Here is an 18,896-nt window from a genome sequence, read left to right as displayed (position 1 = left end):
CAGAAAGCATTTAAGCCCTCAGTGTGACAACTTCGTAAGGTTTCCATTCTACCCGCCTGACCTTTTACTTTCTCACAAAGCATGAAAAAGTATTCAGAGATATATTTTTTTTCCAAAAAAAGGTTGTGTTTGTGTATTACTGCGGCAATCATGCCTGATGCAACTACAGGAGACAGAAAACAAACAGAACAATCCAGCGTTTTGCAAAAATAGATTAAAGTGTCGTGTTGCTAACCAACGATCATGTGCACGGCTGAGAATTTGGAACTCTGATCAAAAGCAGATTTCCTAATAAATTAATTGAACCGACCCCCCCCCAAAACAAAACAAAACAAAACCCCAACCCCTCCTATAAAACATAATACAAATATTTTTTGTCTTTCGGTCAATGTAAAACCTTCAGGAACTATTCCTTCTCTCTTTACAGACAGATATAGATAAAATTATAGATTTCCTAAACATTTTTTTCAATAACTTTTTTTTTTGCTTAGGAAAAAGAAACACGCAGAGAAAGAAAACCTGAAGATGGTTGAGATTGATCCTGAGAGAACGAGGTCATTTTTAAGTAAACTCATAACTCTGGGGTATACATTTTGAGCCAATGCCCCTGAAAACTTCAGGGTTCTGTAAGCAGCAACGTTTCAGCACATCTTCAGAGCGTTTTTCTCTTCCTTTTACTTTTTTAGGAACCTTACCTATGCTTGGTGTTCATGAGGGCCAAAACTAGAGATTGTTGTCTGCTTCCAAAAAGTGAGAATCCAAATCATTAGAAGAACATCAGTGTTCTTCCCACAAGATTCCTACCAATCTCTGAATAATATTTAGTCAACTTGCAGAGGTCAAACTAGAAATAAGGGGCTGGCATCCTATGGCTGGCATGGACAACGGTTCAACGATGTCCAGTCTCTTGTTTGACTCATCTCTTCCTATCAAAAGCTGGGGAAATGCCTGCCGTGGTCTAACCTAGGGGGAAAAAATGAAAGTGGAAATATTTGGGTCTCATGCAATGCCCTCCGTATTCAGCGATCAGTGGAGAACCTGACAATACCATTTCATTAGCACACGTTGCAAAAAAGAGTTCTCTTAAGGACAGGCGACTTTCCTTTGCTTTCCATCTGACTTCTTCAAAGCCAGGAGAACTGTCCCAAGATTCCCAACTAATCACAGGTTCTCAGAGGATCAAAGTCATTGCCAATGGGAAAGACCTCAGCGAATCGAAAGCTGTGCCCAGGAGGCGTAAGACTAAACTGAAGTTTGGAAAAGAAGAACCCCCAGCCACAGAAATGCTCACTAATCCACCTGATTTGAAACTTCACAGCAGTGTGCTACAAAGTGTCATCGTTGCTTCTTTTTCGTTTTCGTTTTTTTTCCAGCTGATACAAAAATAACGTCTTGCAACTCAAAAAGTGCGTTTTAGTTTAGTTTTGTTTTTTTTAAAATAAACAGTTGACTTTTTTTTCTCTTTATCAAATAAAATATTTACACCATTTTTGTTTGTCTGTTTGTTTTTGCTTTTCCGGAATCAGAAGCCTTCTTCATGCTATTACCATGGGGACGTCGTCTGAAAAACCCGTGATCATCGCGGCTTCGTCGTCTTCGTCTCCTGGTAAATCAAGCCACAAGGTGATTGACACTCAACGAGAATGAGAGACAGTCAAGACACTAAGAAGTGTAGAGATGGGCATGAAGGACCACTGGGGGATCATGCCTACCTCCTCACTGCGATCCACAGAAGTTTGGAAAAGCTGAATAAAAGATGGTTAACTGAGGGATTTGAGGATTTGGCTCAGGAATTCTGGGAGTTGACGTCCACGAGTCATAAAAGAGCCAAGGTTGCCTACCCCTGGTCTAACCTGTTGACTGTTTTTTATTTCTTTTATGATACCATATTATGATCAGATGGTGGATCAATTTGATTATCACAGAGATCCCCTTACCTGGAATATTTGTTTATTTAATATAGTATTCTTGTTAAACAGGGATGGGAAAGCTTATAACTATTTGCAGACCCGTTATGTAAAGGGGAGGATAAATTATCAGGTTTTTAAAAATTTATTTATTTTCAGCATTGAACCAAGGTGGATTCTTTATGTTTAATGTTAAATTTATTGGATATTTGGGTCATTTTTCCCCTTTTTTGTACACAATTTTTTTTCTTTCTGTTTTTGTTCTTCTGTTGGATGTATGTTTTTCTATTCTTCCATTTTGCATTTCATTCTTTTATAATAAATAATTATATAATTATATAGAAAATATGGCCTAATGAGACCACTTAATCCAGACTCAATAAAGGAACCCAAATTAAATCATTCATTCATTCATCACCCAAATCCAATGGACTCTGGAAATGGCTGAAGTGGAAATTTAACAAGCTGTTTATTAATATCCCAAAGGCAATTGGATATGGTCTGGATATCAAGAGACAACTAGACTTCCTTTTTTTCATTTGAAGATGTTTCACTTCTCATCCAAGAAGCTTCTTCAGCTCTGACTGGATGGTGGGGAATGGAAGGATTTATATTCAATGCAAATGACCTGCTCTCTGCAAGGAGTATAAATCCTTCCATTCCCCACCATCCAGTCAAAGCTGAAGAGGCTTCTTGGATGAGAAGCGAAACGTCTTCAAAGGGAAAACAAGGAAGTCCAGTTGCCAAAAAGCATATTTGAGACAAGCATGACCTGGATGGATGAGAATCTCCATGGACAGTCCAGGTATTAATACTCAGTCCAAGTAGAGCAGACACAGACACAATTTGTGGCTTGATGTAAATCCAGCAGTGTTTCTGAATCACACCCAAGCATTCCTAAGACCTCACTTACCTAAATCATCTCCAGAGGAGAAAACGGCAGAGCCCAGTCGTGAGTTGTAGTGACTGTTGGCAAAGGCTGTGAAGCTATTTTGAAGTCTTCGGTGCCTCATGTACAGAACCACAAACCCAACGCCCACTGTCACTAGCAGAAGAAATAAGACTGGCACCACGATGGCAGCAACATCCTTTGATTTGCCCAATATGGATGCAGTGGCCTCTCTGTCTACAGAAAGGGGGAAAGGGTTGAACAGAGGGAAAGGGAAAAAGATGAAAGAACAGAGCTCACAGAGATTCAATTGATACCAAGAAGTTCTCCGAAAATGGTCAAAGTCCTTCTCAACATGCTTTGTTGAGCAGAAGACCTGACGTTGGCCAACTGGAAGAAATATGAACTTGAGGAAGGATCCAAACTCATGTCTCTCCCGCTCTGCTCTTCTGGGGGGTCCAAACAGAAATGTGGTGGAGAAGATGCCAGAAGTGACAAAAGGAGATGGAGACACTTCCCCTACCTCTTCCCATCTCACTGAAGAGAAGAGTTGCAGGCTCTCCACACATCTGCCCAACATAGAGACATCTTGCTTGCACCGTGAAGGAGTAATTGTGGCCGGCCTTCAGGTGGGAAACCTTGAAGACGTTCTCCGTAGTGTTCCCCAGGTAAGATGTGGTGTTGGTCCCACTGTCAAACATGTGCACCTCATATCCCTGAAGGCGGAAAGAACACATTCATTTAAGGTGAACGGAAGTATTTAGAACAGGGGTCTTCAAACTTGGCCCTTTTATGACTTGTGGGCTTCAACTCCCAGAATTCCTCAGCCAGCGTGCCTGGCTGAGGAATTCTGGGAGTTGAAGCCCACAAGTCATAAAAGGGCCAAGTTTGAAGTTCCCTGGTCTACAGCATAAGGTGACAGCATTCCCCCTCCTGGCTTCCAGAAAACCTGGTGACATTTATTATTTGTTAAATGGCCCCTGTTTTGTTTTGTTGATGTTGTTATGTATTAAATTATTTTAGTCTGGGCTAACTAAATTTCAAAAAGATTTAATGTTTTTGGCTGATTTTTTCCCCATTTCGTTTGCTGCCTAGAGTCCACTGGATTTGGGTGGCTAATACACTTAAACAACAATATTGCATTTGTGTATAATGCAGTTCTATTTGGGCTTACTCTGTTATCTGAACTCTGACAGTGTGGTCTGCAAACCATGCTCTGCATATACTGTAGCCTTGTGCAAGGTAAATAAACAATAAGCCACAATCCTGTCAATGCAAATAAACAATAAACTACGATTCTGTCAACTGTTCCTTGGGGCGTTGTGTGAACACAAACCAGTTTGCATGTGAACCTGGAAATCCTTTGAAGAGGTCAATTAAATGCAGCAGGGAGAGAAAGAGTGTCATTGTTACACAACTGCAACTTACCCGGCTTTCATTAAATTGGCTTTCTTTTAAGGCTAAACTCTTCCAAAACAACAAGATGTGGTCATTTTCTGGTATAATCTTTAAAGCGTCAGGTGCAGCCAAGGAAACTGTAACAGAAATTGGAGAGGCAGGTGGATGTAGCAGGTCAATGTAATAGGAACTTCTTAATAAATGCAGGAAAAAAGACCCATTGAATTCAATGGGGCACGCACTCCAGATGATGACAAGTTCAGCACTTACACCACACACCCTTACCTGTGTTGATTTTCAAATTAGCTTCCTTGCTCATGTTTCCTAGCTGTATAACGATGTGGTATCTTCCACCAGGATCCAGTTTTTTGATGGTATATTCCACCGTGCTGTTTCGAGTCTTCACCTTATAGCTTCGATCTGTCTTTCTTATTAAATCTTTCACAGCCACTGCATACAGCTGGGGAGAAGCAGAAGAAACGAGGACACAGGAGATGCAATGTTTCTTCCAACATCCAGCACGAAATATTGTATTCCAGTCGGAGCATCTTTTTAGGAAGAGTCTTTCAATCTTCACAACTTTAAGAGGTATGGACTTCAACTTCCAGAATTCCCCAGCCAGCATGGCTGGCTGGGGAATGCTGGGAGTTGAAGTCCATGCAAGGTTGAAGGACAGTGCTTTAGGGAAACAGCGATCCATTGAGAGTTGGCTGAAGAAGGCTAGATCCTTTCTAGGACAGTATTGATTAATGGAATAATTAACCTTGGAATCAAAAGCTAGCATCCTATGTTGAACCCATCCTCTCTGGCACTAGGCATAGGCCCAGGGTTCCATGTTTATGGATCAGTTCACCAAACATGGACTGGCGTTGTGCCTTGTGAGGACCACAGACAACAAGGTCCCTGAGTGAGACGCAGGCAAATCCAAACAACAGTGACTGTATCTGCTCCAGATTCTTGATGTCCTCAATACATTAATTTTGTTTAATCTATTAAGGCTAACCATGATGCAAAGTCTTCCAATTGGCGCTAACAAGGTTGGACATATTTCCCGTCCTTTCCAAAAGGAGAAAGTGCTGCACCAAGATTGTGATCATAAGGCCCCCAACCATAGGTAGAGTCAATGTTGGGCCAATCTTGGACTGGGGCAACCCTCTTACCATATCTTGGTCCGGGGAATCATAAGGCGACTCCCATTTAATGATGGCGAATGTTTTTGATAGGTGGACAGCGTGAAGGTGCCGAGGGGGAAGGCGATTGTCAGGAATCATCTTCACAACAATATAATCTGAAGGTGGTCCTTGGTAGGGAGAAATAACTCTCACCTGGAGGAAACGAGATATCAGTAGAGCAATTCACCAAAGGCACACTTCCTGAAAAGCACAATATGGATTTTCCAGATCACGAAGCATAGGCTGAATCTAACCAACATGGACTATTAGTCCTGGTTTAGCTTCTTTCCAAGCCCATGGTTTTCATTCTTCCATAACTTACGTTCCACCAACCACTCAATTGGAGAACTTGAATTCCACCATGATGGGAAGAAAAAAGCTCACTCTAAGCTAGTAGAGCACATTGGATAAATCATGGTTAGCACAGTGTTTAACCCCACCCAGGCATATGGTAAAAGGATACCAGAGGAACAACTTTCAAATCTCCTCTCTCATCTGCATTTAAGTTAACTGAGTTGGGTTTTTGTAGAAACTGCCCCAAAGAATGAATTGAAAGTCTATCCTTACCAGGAATAGATACTGCTCATCTCTGTTAACAATCACAGTCATGTTGTGGAGAGTTGTGGTTGCATTGCTAGGATTCCGGTAGAGTTCCAGGAAAGACGTGGCATAAAAAATGCCATATATCTGCTCAGGGTGGAGAGGAAATAAGGAAGAATAAATAAACATGCTAATTCTGCTGTTCTGTGAATAACGTCCCAGAATCCTTTAGGCCCAGGGTTTTCAAACATGTTTGGTCCATGGAACCACTGAGTGGAAAAAAAAGTTCCCAGAATCTCCTAATCCACAAAATGGCAGCCACAGCATACAGATAGTCCTCAGTTTACAATCATACATTTACTGACCGTTTGAAGTTACAACAGCACTGGAAAAAGTGACTTATGACCGTTTCTCACGCTTATGAACGTTGCAGCCTCCCTGTGGTTCAAATTCAGACCCTTGGCAACTGACTCATCTTTATGACGGTGGCCGTGTCCCAGGATCAAGGGATCCCCTTTTGTGACCTTCTGACAAGCGAAGTCAATGGGGAAGATGGATTCGCTTAACAATTGCAGTGGATCTTAGCAACTGCAGCAAGAAAGGTCGTAAAATGGGGCAAAATTCACTTAACAACTGTCTTGCATAGCAACAGAAATCTGGGGCTCAACTGTGACTGCAAGTCAAGGACTACCAGTAAAAAAATTTTTTGTCCAGGAAACAAGACCGATCCTTTCCATCTGAGGGATCCTCTCTCACACAGGTCTCTTAAGAACGCCATCTGTTTTTTGCAGAACTCCAGAACACGGCTCAAAAATACCTTGTTCCTCCACCCACCCACCCCCAACAAAGGGACAACTCTCAACAACAGAAAGAACCACAGATCTTCAGCACGTGGGATGAATAGAAGAAGTCTCCTTTTTACCACATTCCTTGGCCCGCTCCAGTTGCATTCGACGGCCGTCTGGTTGACCGCTTTAGCCTTCAGGCTGGGGGGGAAGGGCCTCGTGCCGCGGGTCACCACGTGTGCGAAAGAGAGCGGGCTGTCCCCCAGTTCCGTCTTGGCCCAGGCGGAAATTTCATACGGTGTCTGAGCAGTCAAGTTCCTCACTGGGGGAAGGAAAAAAAGGGAATTAGTTGGAGACAGAGGATCTGTCTGTCTGTCTGTCTGTCTGTCTGTCTGTCTGTCTATCTATCTATCTATCTATCTATCTATCTATCTATCTATCTATCTATCTATCTATCTATCTATCTCTATATCTGTATCCCCTGCATTGTTATATACTTGCCTCTGAGCACAATAAAAGGATTTGATTCCATGGCTAAGGGTGGATTGGGGACTGGATATCCCTGTTCTCTGGTAATTTTGCTCAGATCATCTTACCTGTTTGGGCCGACTTCCCTCCATCTATAAAGAATGATCTTTTTTCTTGTCGGTGGGTGTCAAAAGTCCAGAAAATTTTCACAACGTAGCCATTCACCTGTCAACCAGCAGCGTGAGAGGTACGAGACAGACAAATAAATACCCAATCAATTTCTGGGTGGTTTGGTTTTACACGAGTGGAAGAAAAGGGCCCCATCAACAAAAGGCAATTATTATTTTTTAACAAAGGAGAACCTTTATAAAAGCTGTTTTGAGAATACGGAAATATTATGATTGTGAAAAAAGGGATGAAGGCAAGCAGGTCTGACTTCTCGTATCTGCTCGAGGGCCTTCACATACATTTGGGGAAAAATCACGGAGGCAAAAGAGAAAGGATCATTGTGAACAGAATTAGAATTCAGGTGAAATCAAGGAGGAAAGCCAATTTTGGTTAATTAGATCCTGGCCTCAATAATGTATTTATGTAGAATTAGTATAATTAAGCATTCTTCTTCCCAGGGATTGTAGACTGGTACTACAAACAAACAAAAAACTGCACACACACACACACACACACACACACACACACGATAATTTCTCCCCTAGCCTTCCCAAAATTCCAGTTTTGTTTTTATTTCCGATTGATCCCTCTTAGGAAAGGTAGTTGAGGGTGCAGCACTTGGGAACCAACCGTACACACTGTTAAAAGTGGCAATTAAAAAAAGAAGAATATATCGCACCTGAATATTGGCGTCTAGTCTGAGGGTGAAGCTTATGGAGTTTTCATCGTAACTATCAATGTGGATCGTCGGAGGAGGAATCACTGAATAAGGTCAAAGGAGAGAAAGAGATTGAACATGGATAGATAAACAGACATCAGGAGACTCCAATTAATTGGAAGGACATCCCAAGGATGACCAGCCAACTCTACTTAATGTGCCCTTTCATGGACGATAGTCCCTTTTCAAGTCCTTAACTTATTATCAGGTGCTTAACATATAATATAATACATATAGTACATATACATATATACATATAATACATATATGTTAACATATACATATAATAAAGGTAAAGGTAAAGGTTCCCCCGCACATGCGTGCTAGTCGTTTCCGACTCTAGGGGCCGGTGCTCATCTCCGTTTCATAGCCGAAGAGCCAGCGCTTGTCCGAGGACGTCTCCGTGGTCATGTGGCCGGCATGACTAGACGCCAAAGGCGCACGGAACGCTGTTACCTTCCCACTGGAGCGGTCCCTATTTTTCTACTTGCATTTTTTACGTGCTTTCGAACTGCTAGGTTGGCAGAAGCTGGGACGAGTAACAGGCGCTCACTCTGTTACGCGGCACTCGGGATTCGACCCGCCAAACTGCCGACCTTCTGATCGACAAGCTCAGCGTCCTAACCCACTGAGCCACCGCGTCCCTTTTATACATATAATACATATATACATATATAGTACATGTACATATATAGATATACATATAATACACATACATATAATACACATACATATATGTACATATGTACGTATAAGTGTATGTGTATATTTATATGTATTTAAAGTGGCAGTTGTGTCCTGCAATTAAGTAAAGCATCTCTTTAAGCGTAAGCTCAAATACGGGTAATTTCACGGACATGACGGGCTTTGGGGCAACCACATAGAAGTGCTTCCTAGTGCATTGTTCAAGGAGGTCCTTCTCCTCTGTCACAGCTCTGGGCTTCCTCTCACGCAAGTCAAAGCCCAGGCAGATCTCCTGAGCTTTTGGAGACCAGCCAGGGTTGAATAGCTGCTGCCATCTAGCTGTGTTTACCAACCTCAGTGTCTAGTGCAACAAAAGAATTCAAGAAATTAATCCCGGAAAGGTTTTACCTTTGCCTTTTATAGTTCGTATGGATTTGGAATCGCTCCAGTTGCCCACGCCACGGCTTGTTACTGCAGCAACCTTTTCAAAAGAGAAAGCTTGTTAAAATAGGCGAGAGAATTTCCCTTGGTAAAATAGCTCTTTTTAAAAACAAACAAAGGCCAAGGAAGTTTAGAAGTGAACGGCAAGGAGGTGAAGGAGGAACAAATGACATATTCGTTGTTATTCTGAAGGAAATGCTAAGTGATCAAAAACAGAATCCTTCTACCCTCTCCCGAAGGGGTAGGGGCTACAAAACCCAGTATTCCCAGCCAATACAACTCAAAAGCTTTGGGAGGGCCACTCCCAAAAGCCAGAAGACTTCTGCCAAGTGATGGATCCCAACCGCCATGGATAGACCAGACTGGTGGCCAGGTGGACCTTGGGCTGAAGGATCTCCACATCCACAGGGAAACTGGTGGAGGAAGGTGGTGATCGCTAAGCATGCAGAAGATTCTCAAACAACTATGGGTTATTCTCATCAAAGGAACCACTCAAGATGTGTCCATCAAGGAAATGTTTAGAGAAGAACAAAGACAGAAAGATTCTTGCTTGGTACAAGAAATCTGGAAGACTTTCTCAGAAGAAGCTTCTACAAGGACACTCCTCCCCTAGTTAACTGGCTCCATTGTTAAACAATCCTGATAGTTGAGGTTCCATCAAAATTTCTCCTTCAATTGGCTACATTACACTGAATCCACTGCCCTTTAAATATCTGTTCTTTTTGGGACAACAGAAGAATAGAAATCTCCTAGTTCTACAGGCTAAGATCAGTTGAACCTCACAGAGTTCTAATAAAACATCTACTCACTCTGAAAATGTATAAGACGTTGATTTGCAACATCTCAACTTCTGAATAGTTGGTGGGAGCCCTCACGGAAGACCACTCCTTTGATCCGGCTCTGCTGTATTCCACCTACCAGGACGGAAAAACAGGGACAACCATCTCCTTGCTAAAGTCGCCTTCAGCAGGCTAAATCTTTAAGATCCTGCCCTGACCACAAATGAAAGGTTTGAATCTGCAGGTTTGACCTCATATATTTGTGGAGGGAAACCGCAATTGAGTAAGATCAATGCAGGTAAAATGACACCCCTTATACCTGAATGCCTGTTCAAATCAATTCTCCATCATTGGGGTCAGCTTATCTCAATGTACAATGAGATACTTACAACATATTCTCTGATTAGACCATGGGCATTTGCTGGAGGGGCCCATTGGCAAACCACAATGCCTTCAGCTTCTTTCTTCAGCTGCAGTTGAAGATGGCGGGGGGGATCTGGAACTGGAGAGAGAGAGAAAGAGAAGGAGGGAAGGAGGAAGGAAGGAAGGTGAGTAGGTAAGTAGTCCTGTTGGAGCAAGCCAGGGACTGATCAATCCCAGATTTATGTATCTCTTCATGGCCAACCAGATGCATGAAATTCAGGAGCTTGGAGAACAGAGCAACTTGTCTTCTTGCCCTGGCGGTACCCAGCCCTAGTGTGTCTAGTCTGCTGTGTTTGGGGTCTAGCTTGTAGACCCCAAAAGGCTATCAACCCTGACAGCCATTGAGAGCCCATTCTTCTAGGCATCCTTCTTTGGTAAAAAGGGCAAGACACCCGTGATTCAAGTACGGCTCTCCAATGGAATGATCTCCTTGCAGTTGCGGAAATTAAACAATTCAACCACTCTTTCTACATAATGCTACAGACAAATGCCCATCAGATGAAGAAGGTAGAAAGAAATGGGATTCACAGCCTTGAGAAGGTTGAAAGGGACTCCTCCTTCTGTATCTTTCCAGAATGCAGAACGTGGAACAGTGATCTTGAGGGACAGATTTGGCTTGAAAATTAGGAAAAATGAAGAAGGTAGAAGGTTCCCAACAGCAAGAGTGGCTTGGAAGGAATCAACGTCCCAGAAGGGTTGGTGGCCTCTATTTGGTTGGAGAACCTCAATCAGCATCTGTAGGTTAAGGTCATTTGGGATTCCTGCCCTGAACATCTACCATTTAGAGATCATTTACAGTGCAAGAGACCTTCTCCCCTGCAACTAAATACTTGGGCCCAAGCAATATGAGTGTTTACCCCACCTTTATCCCAATGCGGCCTGTGAAGAAATGGACTCGCTTACGTCCTTCAGGGGTCCGTAAGACTATGAAATCGTTGGTGTTGTATACTTTGCTCAGGCACTGGACCTGGACCTTGACTTGATAGGTGCAATCTGGCTTCAGTACTTTCAAGATGGTGTTGGTTTTGCTACTGTGGGTTTCCACCGATTTCCACATGCTTTCTCCCACCATCCTAGATTGGGGAGTGGACAAAAAAGCACGTCATCACTGTGGCGGAGTGATTCACAGGCAGTTTTTGAATCTGTTCCATGCTTCCATGTATCAATCATTTGTCTTGATATTGTTAGAAATACATTTAATTCCATCCATGTTTGGGTCCATGCACACTAAGTGTGAGTGTGTTGTATGAAACTAGCCACTTTTAGGTTCCTCAGGAAAACGCATTTATGTATGAGCACATTGTAATGTGCAGATCAGGTCAGTGAAACCATCAACACGGGTAAAGGACATGGCTCGGTTCTGCCTTCTCCACCCTTGGATTCCCACCAAGAAAAGCTAATTTAGGAGCTGCACAGAGCACTGTACAATTTGCTGCACAAGCCATGAATGGAATAGCAGTTGCACTAATAAGAGGTTCTATGTTAGCACACAGGGCCTAATTTTAAGCCTGCAGTCAAGCTCCCTGATGCCAGGAGTTAGCAAGAAGGCTAAAATCAGACAAGCTACCTGTAGTAGATATTGTAGACACAGGAAGAGAGAGGCATCTTCTTCGGCTGAGCCCAGGATAAAGTGATGTTGCCTAAAAAGTCAGCTGTCCACTGAAGGTTTTGAACCTTATAGACAAGAGTATCATCTATGTAAAAAAAAATAATGAAAGAATTCCTGACTTTGATAAGGACTGGAAAGAAGGGATTGAGATTATCACCACCTCTGTGCAGAAACAGTGTTCTGGGCTAAAGCTTCCTTCCTTCCTTCCTTCCTTCCTTCCTTCCTTCCTTCCTTCCTTCCTTCCTTCCTTCCTTCCTTCCTTCCTTCCTTCCTTCCTCCCTTCCCTTCCCCTTCCTTCTTCCCTTCCTTTCTTCCTTCCTCTATCCTTTTTTCCTTCCTCCCTCCCTCCCATCCATCCATCCATCCATCCATTCCATTTAAATACTATGCACTCCTTGAATACAGGCCAGTCCACAACAGCTAATACAACCGATCACCATGACCCAAACTTTTACAAAGGTGGTCCTCAAGTTACAACCAAAACTGAGCCCAACGTTTCTGTTGTTAAGCAAGACATTTGTTACATACGTTTTGCCCCATTTTACGACCTTTCTTGCCACACTTGTTAAGTGAATCCCTGCCGTTGATAAGTTAGTAACCCGGTTGTTAAGTCAATCTGGCTTTCCCCCTTGACTTTGCTTGTCAGAAGGTTGCAGAAGGGGATCACGTGACACACACCCCCCAGGATGCTGCAACAGTTGAAAAAGTATGAAAAATGGCCGTAAGTCATTTTTTTCAGTCCCGTTGTATCTTCAAACGATCACTAGGTGAACCGTCGGTAAGTCAGGGACTACCCATGTCATCCTTATAAATTGTGCTTGGAGATTCTTCTTCAAGGTTAACGATGGAGGGACTACGTTCAAGAGAGTTGGATCCACCTTCCCACAAATGATTGGCCACTTAGTTGAGTCCAGGTAGGCTCCTGCCCAAGCTGCACAGATCAAAGGCCTTGCTTCAGCTCCTGACCTCACTTTCTCCACGGTCCCTTCCCCGCAAACGCCCCCAAATAAAAACCAGAATCATTCAAACCGTTCCTAGTCTTTTCCCCCGACCGACTAAATTCTCCAATATCAACTTCCCGGCCCTTGGGAAATGGCTTCGAAGCACTTGAGTGCCGCTCTTTTAAAATTCCAGCCAGGTGGACGTTTTCCACGTTGTGGTGGGTGGACAGAATCTGGGCAGACTTCTCCCAATCAATATTTAATTAAAGATTGATGGATGTTCAGTGACCCTTCCCGCTCGGGGAGGAGGAGAGCTGCACGGCCGCACGGGAAGGAGTATGCTGCCAAACGGAAAGGGCGATCGATGGCCATTAATGGGGACGTTATCTCAGCCATAATGAATCGAGGGCTGGAGTTCTGCTGACGGAACAAGCAGGGTGGGGGCAGGGGACGATGGGAGCAAGGAACACCTGGGGGAAAAACCATCATGAGACAGGCCTTCTGAACCGGGCTCCCCCCACCAGCCTCACTGGATGGAAAATAGGCAGTCCTCTACGTACGACGACAACTGGGGCTGAAATTCCAGTCGTAAGTCACTGAGGTGGTTCAGTGGTGGCAGCATACAACCGGACCCAAACCGACCATTTTTATGGCAGTTGTTAAGAGAAGTCACTTAATCACTGTGTCAGAGGAGGTCATAAAATGGGGCAAAACTGGCTTAACAACTGTCTCGCCTAGCCACAGAAATTTTGGGCTCAACTGTGGCCATAGGTCAAGGGGTACTTGTATTGGGTGGTGAAATATCTTCACCAAGTTATGCAACTTTTAATTCGATAGGACATTTTATTGTCCTATTATTTTTCCCTTCCCCTACAACAAACTGTTATCTCGTACGATTTCTCTTTTTCCCTGTGCATTTTTTTTAATGAAAAGGCTGGTTAAAGACCATAATAAAGCTATTGAATTGGATTGGATTGGATTGGATTCCATGGGCTTCACTGTTTTCGGACTTTTGTTTAGATGCTAGGACTTACCAGTACAGTTCTTTTCATCGCTGCTATCCGGACAATCCAGAAAACCGTCACATCGTTCCATCTTCATGATGCAGGCCTCCCCATCTTCACATCTGAATCCACTAGGGCATAACAAGGTGCTGTGAGTCGCTGGAAGACAGAAAAATATGCAATACTGCCATCTTACAACAAGTAGACGGGGAGGATCTACTTAGTTGCCTCGCGTTAAGTAATCTTGCTGTCTTTTGAACAATAGAAGCATTCCTGAATTTTGGTGCTGTTTCTTTTCCTGAAAGCCTAGTAGATCTTTAGCCATCATGATTGTTGGGTTTGTACTCTCATGACCAACCAATACTATGGTCTTGTATGGGCTACTTGAATCAAATTAATGGAGAAATGAACTACCATGGTTTACTCATCACCACTGGGTTTGTCCATTCATGACTAACCAATTTTGTACCATTTAATTCAGGGGTGGGGAACGATGGCCCTTTTATGACTTTTGGACTTCAACTCCCAGAATTCCTGAGCCAGTCATGCTGGATCAGGAACTCTCGAAGTTGAAGTCCACAAGTCATAAAAGGGCCATCGTTCCCCACCTCTGATCTAATTGAATCAAAGTAATGGAGAAATGAGCTACCATGGTTTATTCATACAATTATTAGGTTTGTTCATTCATCACCAACCAACATTAAGGTTTTGTACATCTAACTGATTCAAATTCATGGAGAAATGAGCTACCATGGTTAACCAATCACAGTTGTTGGTTTTGTTCATTCATGATCAACCAATGTTAAATTTGTGTAACATTTAATTGAATCAAATCAATGGAGAAATGAGCTTACTATGTTTTATTCATACAACCGTTGGGTTTGTTCATGACTGGTTAACACGGTTTTGTATGATGCGTTTGATCCCAGTTAATGGTGAAATGAGTTACCATGATTTAATCATCAAAACTGTAGGGTTTGTTCATTCATGACCAACCAACATTATGGGTTTGCATGATCTGTTTGAACCCAATTAATGGAGAAACCAGACACTAGTTGCGATCATCAAAGATACGTGGCCATTTTTCAGGAAGGCAAAACCAACGATATGGATTGGAATCCATTCCAGAGGGTTCCCAGCATTGTCTGGCAAGAGAAAAAGGCAAGAGAAACTCCTGGGACAGCAGGAATCTTTCAGGAGTTCCCCCTGAAGCCAACAAAGACTTACGGCAGTTGAGTTCATCTGTGCCATCCTGACAATCTTTCAAGCCATCGCAGCGTTTCCAATTTGGGACACACTTCTTGGTCTGCTGGCACTCAAATTCAAAGCGGCTGCAACGTCCATGGACACTGGCAGATGTGGAACTGGCACCGATGGCTGGGTGGGCAGAAGGTGGGGAAAAAACATCAGAAGCCACAGAAATACTATTACCCTGCTTCATTAGCGTAGTGTTTCTCAACTTCAGCCATTTTACAGTGTGTGGCCTTCTACTCCCAGAATTCTTCAGCCAGCGATTCTGGGAGTTGAAGTCCATACATCTGAAAATGACTGAGGTTAAGAAACGTTGCTCTGAACACATCATCTTTGAAAGCTGTTAGTAAGCTTCTGGGAAATTCTGGGAGTTGGTCCATACAACTTAAAATAGTCAAGGTTGAGAAACACTGCATTAGAAGCTAGCTTCCTTGGACTACAATTTATTTTTGTAGGCAAAGCCAGTTCCTTTGCCTCCCATACCACCAGATGGCAGCCTGAATCGGTTGAGACAGGAGAAAACGTGACTGCAGCTTCCAAACCATGATCTGATCCTTCCTAGTACTAAATCTGAGCCATCAGAAGCCGGTGCACTCAGTCACATCTGGGCTGGCTACTTCAGCGAAAAGAATGCCTTCCCCATCCAATCAAAGCAGAGATGTTCATGTAGCATTCCTTTAAGGAATTGGTCCTGCAAAAGGACTTTGCATGTTTGAAGATGTTCGGTCATTTTACATGGGAACTTAGCCAGGTTGTCCTCTACGAATTGGCCCCAACAGTTTTTCCAAACTTGGTATCCCTGAGATATACTGGACTTGGTCTCCTCCTTCTCCTCCCCCCCAACCCACCCTCTTCTAGCACTGAAGATGTTCCCTAGTTGGATAATGAAACTTCCACAAGAAAACCGCCAAGCTAAGAGATAATAAAGACCCCACAGTCCTCCTCTTCCTCCTCCTCCCAGTATAATATGCAAATTGATCCATATGGACTTAGTGCACAACCAGGAGTTGTGGTTGGTTGTCTGCAAAGGCCAAGCCACTAATGCTTGTTCCTCAACCCCTTGCTAAAAAATCCTGTCTTAGTATTATGAGTGAACGTAGCATATCTCCAGTGGCTACAGGTTGTTAACAGATGGCACTGGAAAGCAAATGAATCATCTTCCAAGATTCCCGGAAGTTGGCTTTTCTGTGGCTCCTCCCTATCGTTGGAACATCTGGCAGCTTTTAGGCCTTCTCCATCTGGCATTCGTGTAACACGAAGGATGCAATTCGTGTCATTTGCACAATGGTGTGAGGTCATTTCCTCCCTTTTCTTGCCCAGCCCACTAAAACCGATGTCTAGCAAAGGGTAAAAGAGAAGGGTGCCTTACGTGCGGTGGGGCAGGCCTCTTCGTCGGATCCATCGGCACAGTCTCGGTATCCATCGCAAACCCAGCTGTTCATGATACACGACCCGCTATTACACCGGAAGTGATTTGGGGCACACGTGGCAGGAATTGCCGTGGTGACGGCGATGACTGCAGAGCCTGGATTTCAACCAGATCAACATCAGAGTAGAAGCTCAAGGTAGGCGAGTCAAGAAACAGACCATGGGGATTCCAAGAATGCTACTTTATTGTAGGGCTGGGGTCTCTAAACTTAGCAACTTTTAAGACTTGTGGACTTTAACACAGAGATTTCCCCAGCCTACATGGCTTGCTCAGGAATTCTGGGAGTTGAAGTTCACAGGTTGTAAAGGGCCCATAGTTACCCATCTCTGAACTAAACCATCCAGATTAGTGTCCCATGCCCAGAAACAGGACAGCCAAAGCAAGACACTGAGATTCATCGTAACACTATTTCTCCATTATTTATCCCCAAACTTTTCTGGAGAAGATTGCTTCTGCCTGGGGTCTTTGCACAGACTGATCTTCCCAAAGGCTACAGCCAATCAGCAGGCAGGTACTCCACCTGTCTGTAAAAAGGTAGCAAATAGGGTGCCACAAGATTCAGTCCTGCTCCCAAAAATTTATTCATGACTTAGATCGGGGTGTGTGTGTGTGTCTCCAAACTTGGCAACTTTAAGACGTGTGGATTTCATCTCCCAGAATTCCTCATGTTGGTTGACAAGTTTGGAGACCCCTGGCTTAGAAGATGGAGGGATTTTTTTAAAATCAATCTTGCAATGAAACAAAGCCTATACTACAAATGAGAGAAATACAATCAGAAGGATCCTGGCAGATTTCATCCGTGGAATGCAACGGTTTTTGCAACAGTCGTTTATTCGAAACAAAACGTTAAGTGAATAGCGGGATGGTGTGGCCAAAAAGGCAAATGCAATTTTAGTTCTGCATCTACAAAAACACAGCTCCCAACCCCAAGGCCTCACAAAACGAACTCTGAGCAACCGGAAAAGAGCTCTTTCTCTCTCTCTCTCCCTCCCTCCCTCTCTCTCCCTCCCTCTCTCTCCACCTCCCTCCCTCTCTCCCTCCCTCCCTCTTTCTCTCCCTCCCTCCCTCTCTCCCCCTCCCTCTCTCTCTCCCCCTCCCTCTTTTTCTCCCTCCCTCCCTCACCCCCTCCCTCCCTCTCTCCCCCTCTCTTTCTCTCTCTCTCCCTCCCTCTCCCTCTCTCTTACCCCGACACGACTTCTCATCCGACCAATCGCCACAGTCGTTTTCTTGATCGCACTTCCATCGGTTGGGGATGCAGTGGCCATTGTCACACTGGAACTGGAAGTACCTAGAACAGCTGGGGGCTTCACTTGGATTTTCTAGCCAGGACAAAATATTCCCAGTTAGTTTTCACCACCTTAAATACTGAGGGTGTACAGGTAGTCCTCGGTGTACGACCACAATTGAGCCCAGGTGTTCTGTTGTTAAGTGAAACTTTGGTTAAGCTTTGCCCTATTTTCCAACTGCCACAGTTGTTAAGTGGATCATCAGAGTTAACAAGTTAGTAATCTGATGGTTAAGGGAATCCAGCTCCCCCATTGACTTTGCTTGTCAGAAGGTCACAAAAGGGGATCAATTGACCTCGAGACACAACAACGGTCATAAGTATGAGTCAGTTGCCAAGCGTCCGAATTTTGATCACATGATCGTGGGGAATGTTACAATGGTTGTTAAGTGTGAAAAACAGTCATAAGCCACTTTTTTCAGCGCCGTTGTAACTTTGAATGGTCACTAAATGGGCTGTTGTATAGGTCGAGGACTAACTGTAGTTGTTTTCTGAAACTGGAACAAAGTAAAACTGCATGGACTTATAAACCACAAGGGCAACGGAACAGTATCCTCCGTGTAATGGTCTCATTGTACAGATTGCGTGGCTGGGTGATAAGGTCATGATACGTGGCGTGACTCGTTCCCCACACCCACAATGTCGCCTTTCCTTCTAGGCCGCAGGGGTAGGCAACCTTGGCTCTTTTATGACTGGTGGACTTCAACTCCCAGAATTCCTGAGCCAGCCATGCTGAGGAGAAAGGGGGAGGTTTCCATGCTGAGCCATGCCGGCTCAGGAATTCTGGGAGTTGAAGTCCACGAGTCATTAAAGAGACAAGGTTGCCTACCCCTGTTGTAGGGGAACCTTCTCCACTCACCACAGTTTGCCTCGTCCGAGTAATCTCCACAATCATCGGTGCCATCACATTTCCACACCAAGCTGACGCACACGCCATTCTGACACTGGAAGCTGAACTGGTCACAAGTGCGATGGAACTCTGGATCCTGGGCTGCAAGCAACACA

The 18,896-nt window shown here is 43.9% G+C and overlaps 1 protein-coding gene across 2 annotated transcripts in view; it reads right to left on the bottom strand.

Annotated features, from left to right (window-relative positions):
• Positions 1-1,506: 1,506 nt before the first annotated feature.
• Positions 1,507-18,896, bottom strand: part of SORL1 (sortilin related receptor 1) — a 60,908-nt gene continuing 43,518 nt past the window's right edge. For both annotated transcript variants that reach the window (XM_081333777.1, XM_081333776.1), the window contains 20 exons: positions 18,751-18,882; positions 17,791-17,925; positions 16,547-16,702; positions 15,154-15,303; positions 13,957-14,085; positions 11,940-12,066; positions 11,276-11,445; positions 10,339-10,451; positions 9,980-10,084; positions 9,138-9,210; positions 8,007-8,089; positions 7,288-7,384; positions 6,829-7,013; positions 5,934-6,053; positions 5,355-5,519; positions 4,480-4,654; positions 4,225-4,331; positions 3,320-3,512; positions 2,821-3,033; positions 1,507-1,603 (listed from right to left, as the gene is read on the bottom strand). In XM_081333777.1, the coding sequence (XP_081189903.1) occupies positions 1,536-1,603; positions 2,821-3,033; positions 3,320-3,512; positions 4,225-4,331; positions 4,480-4,654; positions 5,355-5,519; positions 5,934-6,053; positions 6,829-7,013; positions 7,288-7,384; positions 8,007-8,089; positions 9,138-9,210; positions 9,980-10,084; positions 10,339-10,451; positions 11,276-11,445; positions 11,940-12,066; positions 13,957-14,085; positions 15,154-15,303; positions 16,547-16,702; positions 17,791-17,925; positions 18,751-18,882 (2,696 nt within the window). In that variant the 3' untranslated portion in view covers positions 1,507-1,535. The remainder of the gene's footprint in view (positions 1,604-2,820; positions 3,034-3,319; positions 3,513-4,224; positions 4,332-4,479; positions 4,655-5,354; positions 5,520-5,933; positions 6,054-6,828; positions 7,014-7,287; positions 7,385-8,006; positions 8,090-9,137; positions 9,211-9,979; positions 10,085-10,338; positions 10,452-11,275; positions 11,446-11,939; positions 12,067-13,956; positions 14,086-15,153; positions 15,304-16,546; positions 16,703-17,790; positions 17,926-18,750; positions 18,883-18,896) is intronic.

This window comes from Vipera berus (assembly GCF_964194415.1).
Source record: "Vipera berus genome assembly, chromosome: 8".
Lineage (NCBI taxonomy): Eukaryota > Metazoa > Chordata > Lepidosauria > Squamata > Viperidae > Vipera > Vipera berus.
Note: the sequence above shows the minus strand (reverse complement) of the source record. Positions and strands in the feature narration are given on the sequence as shown.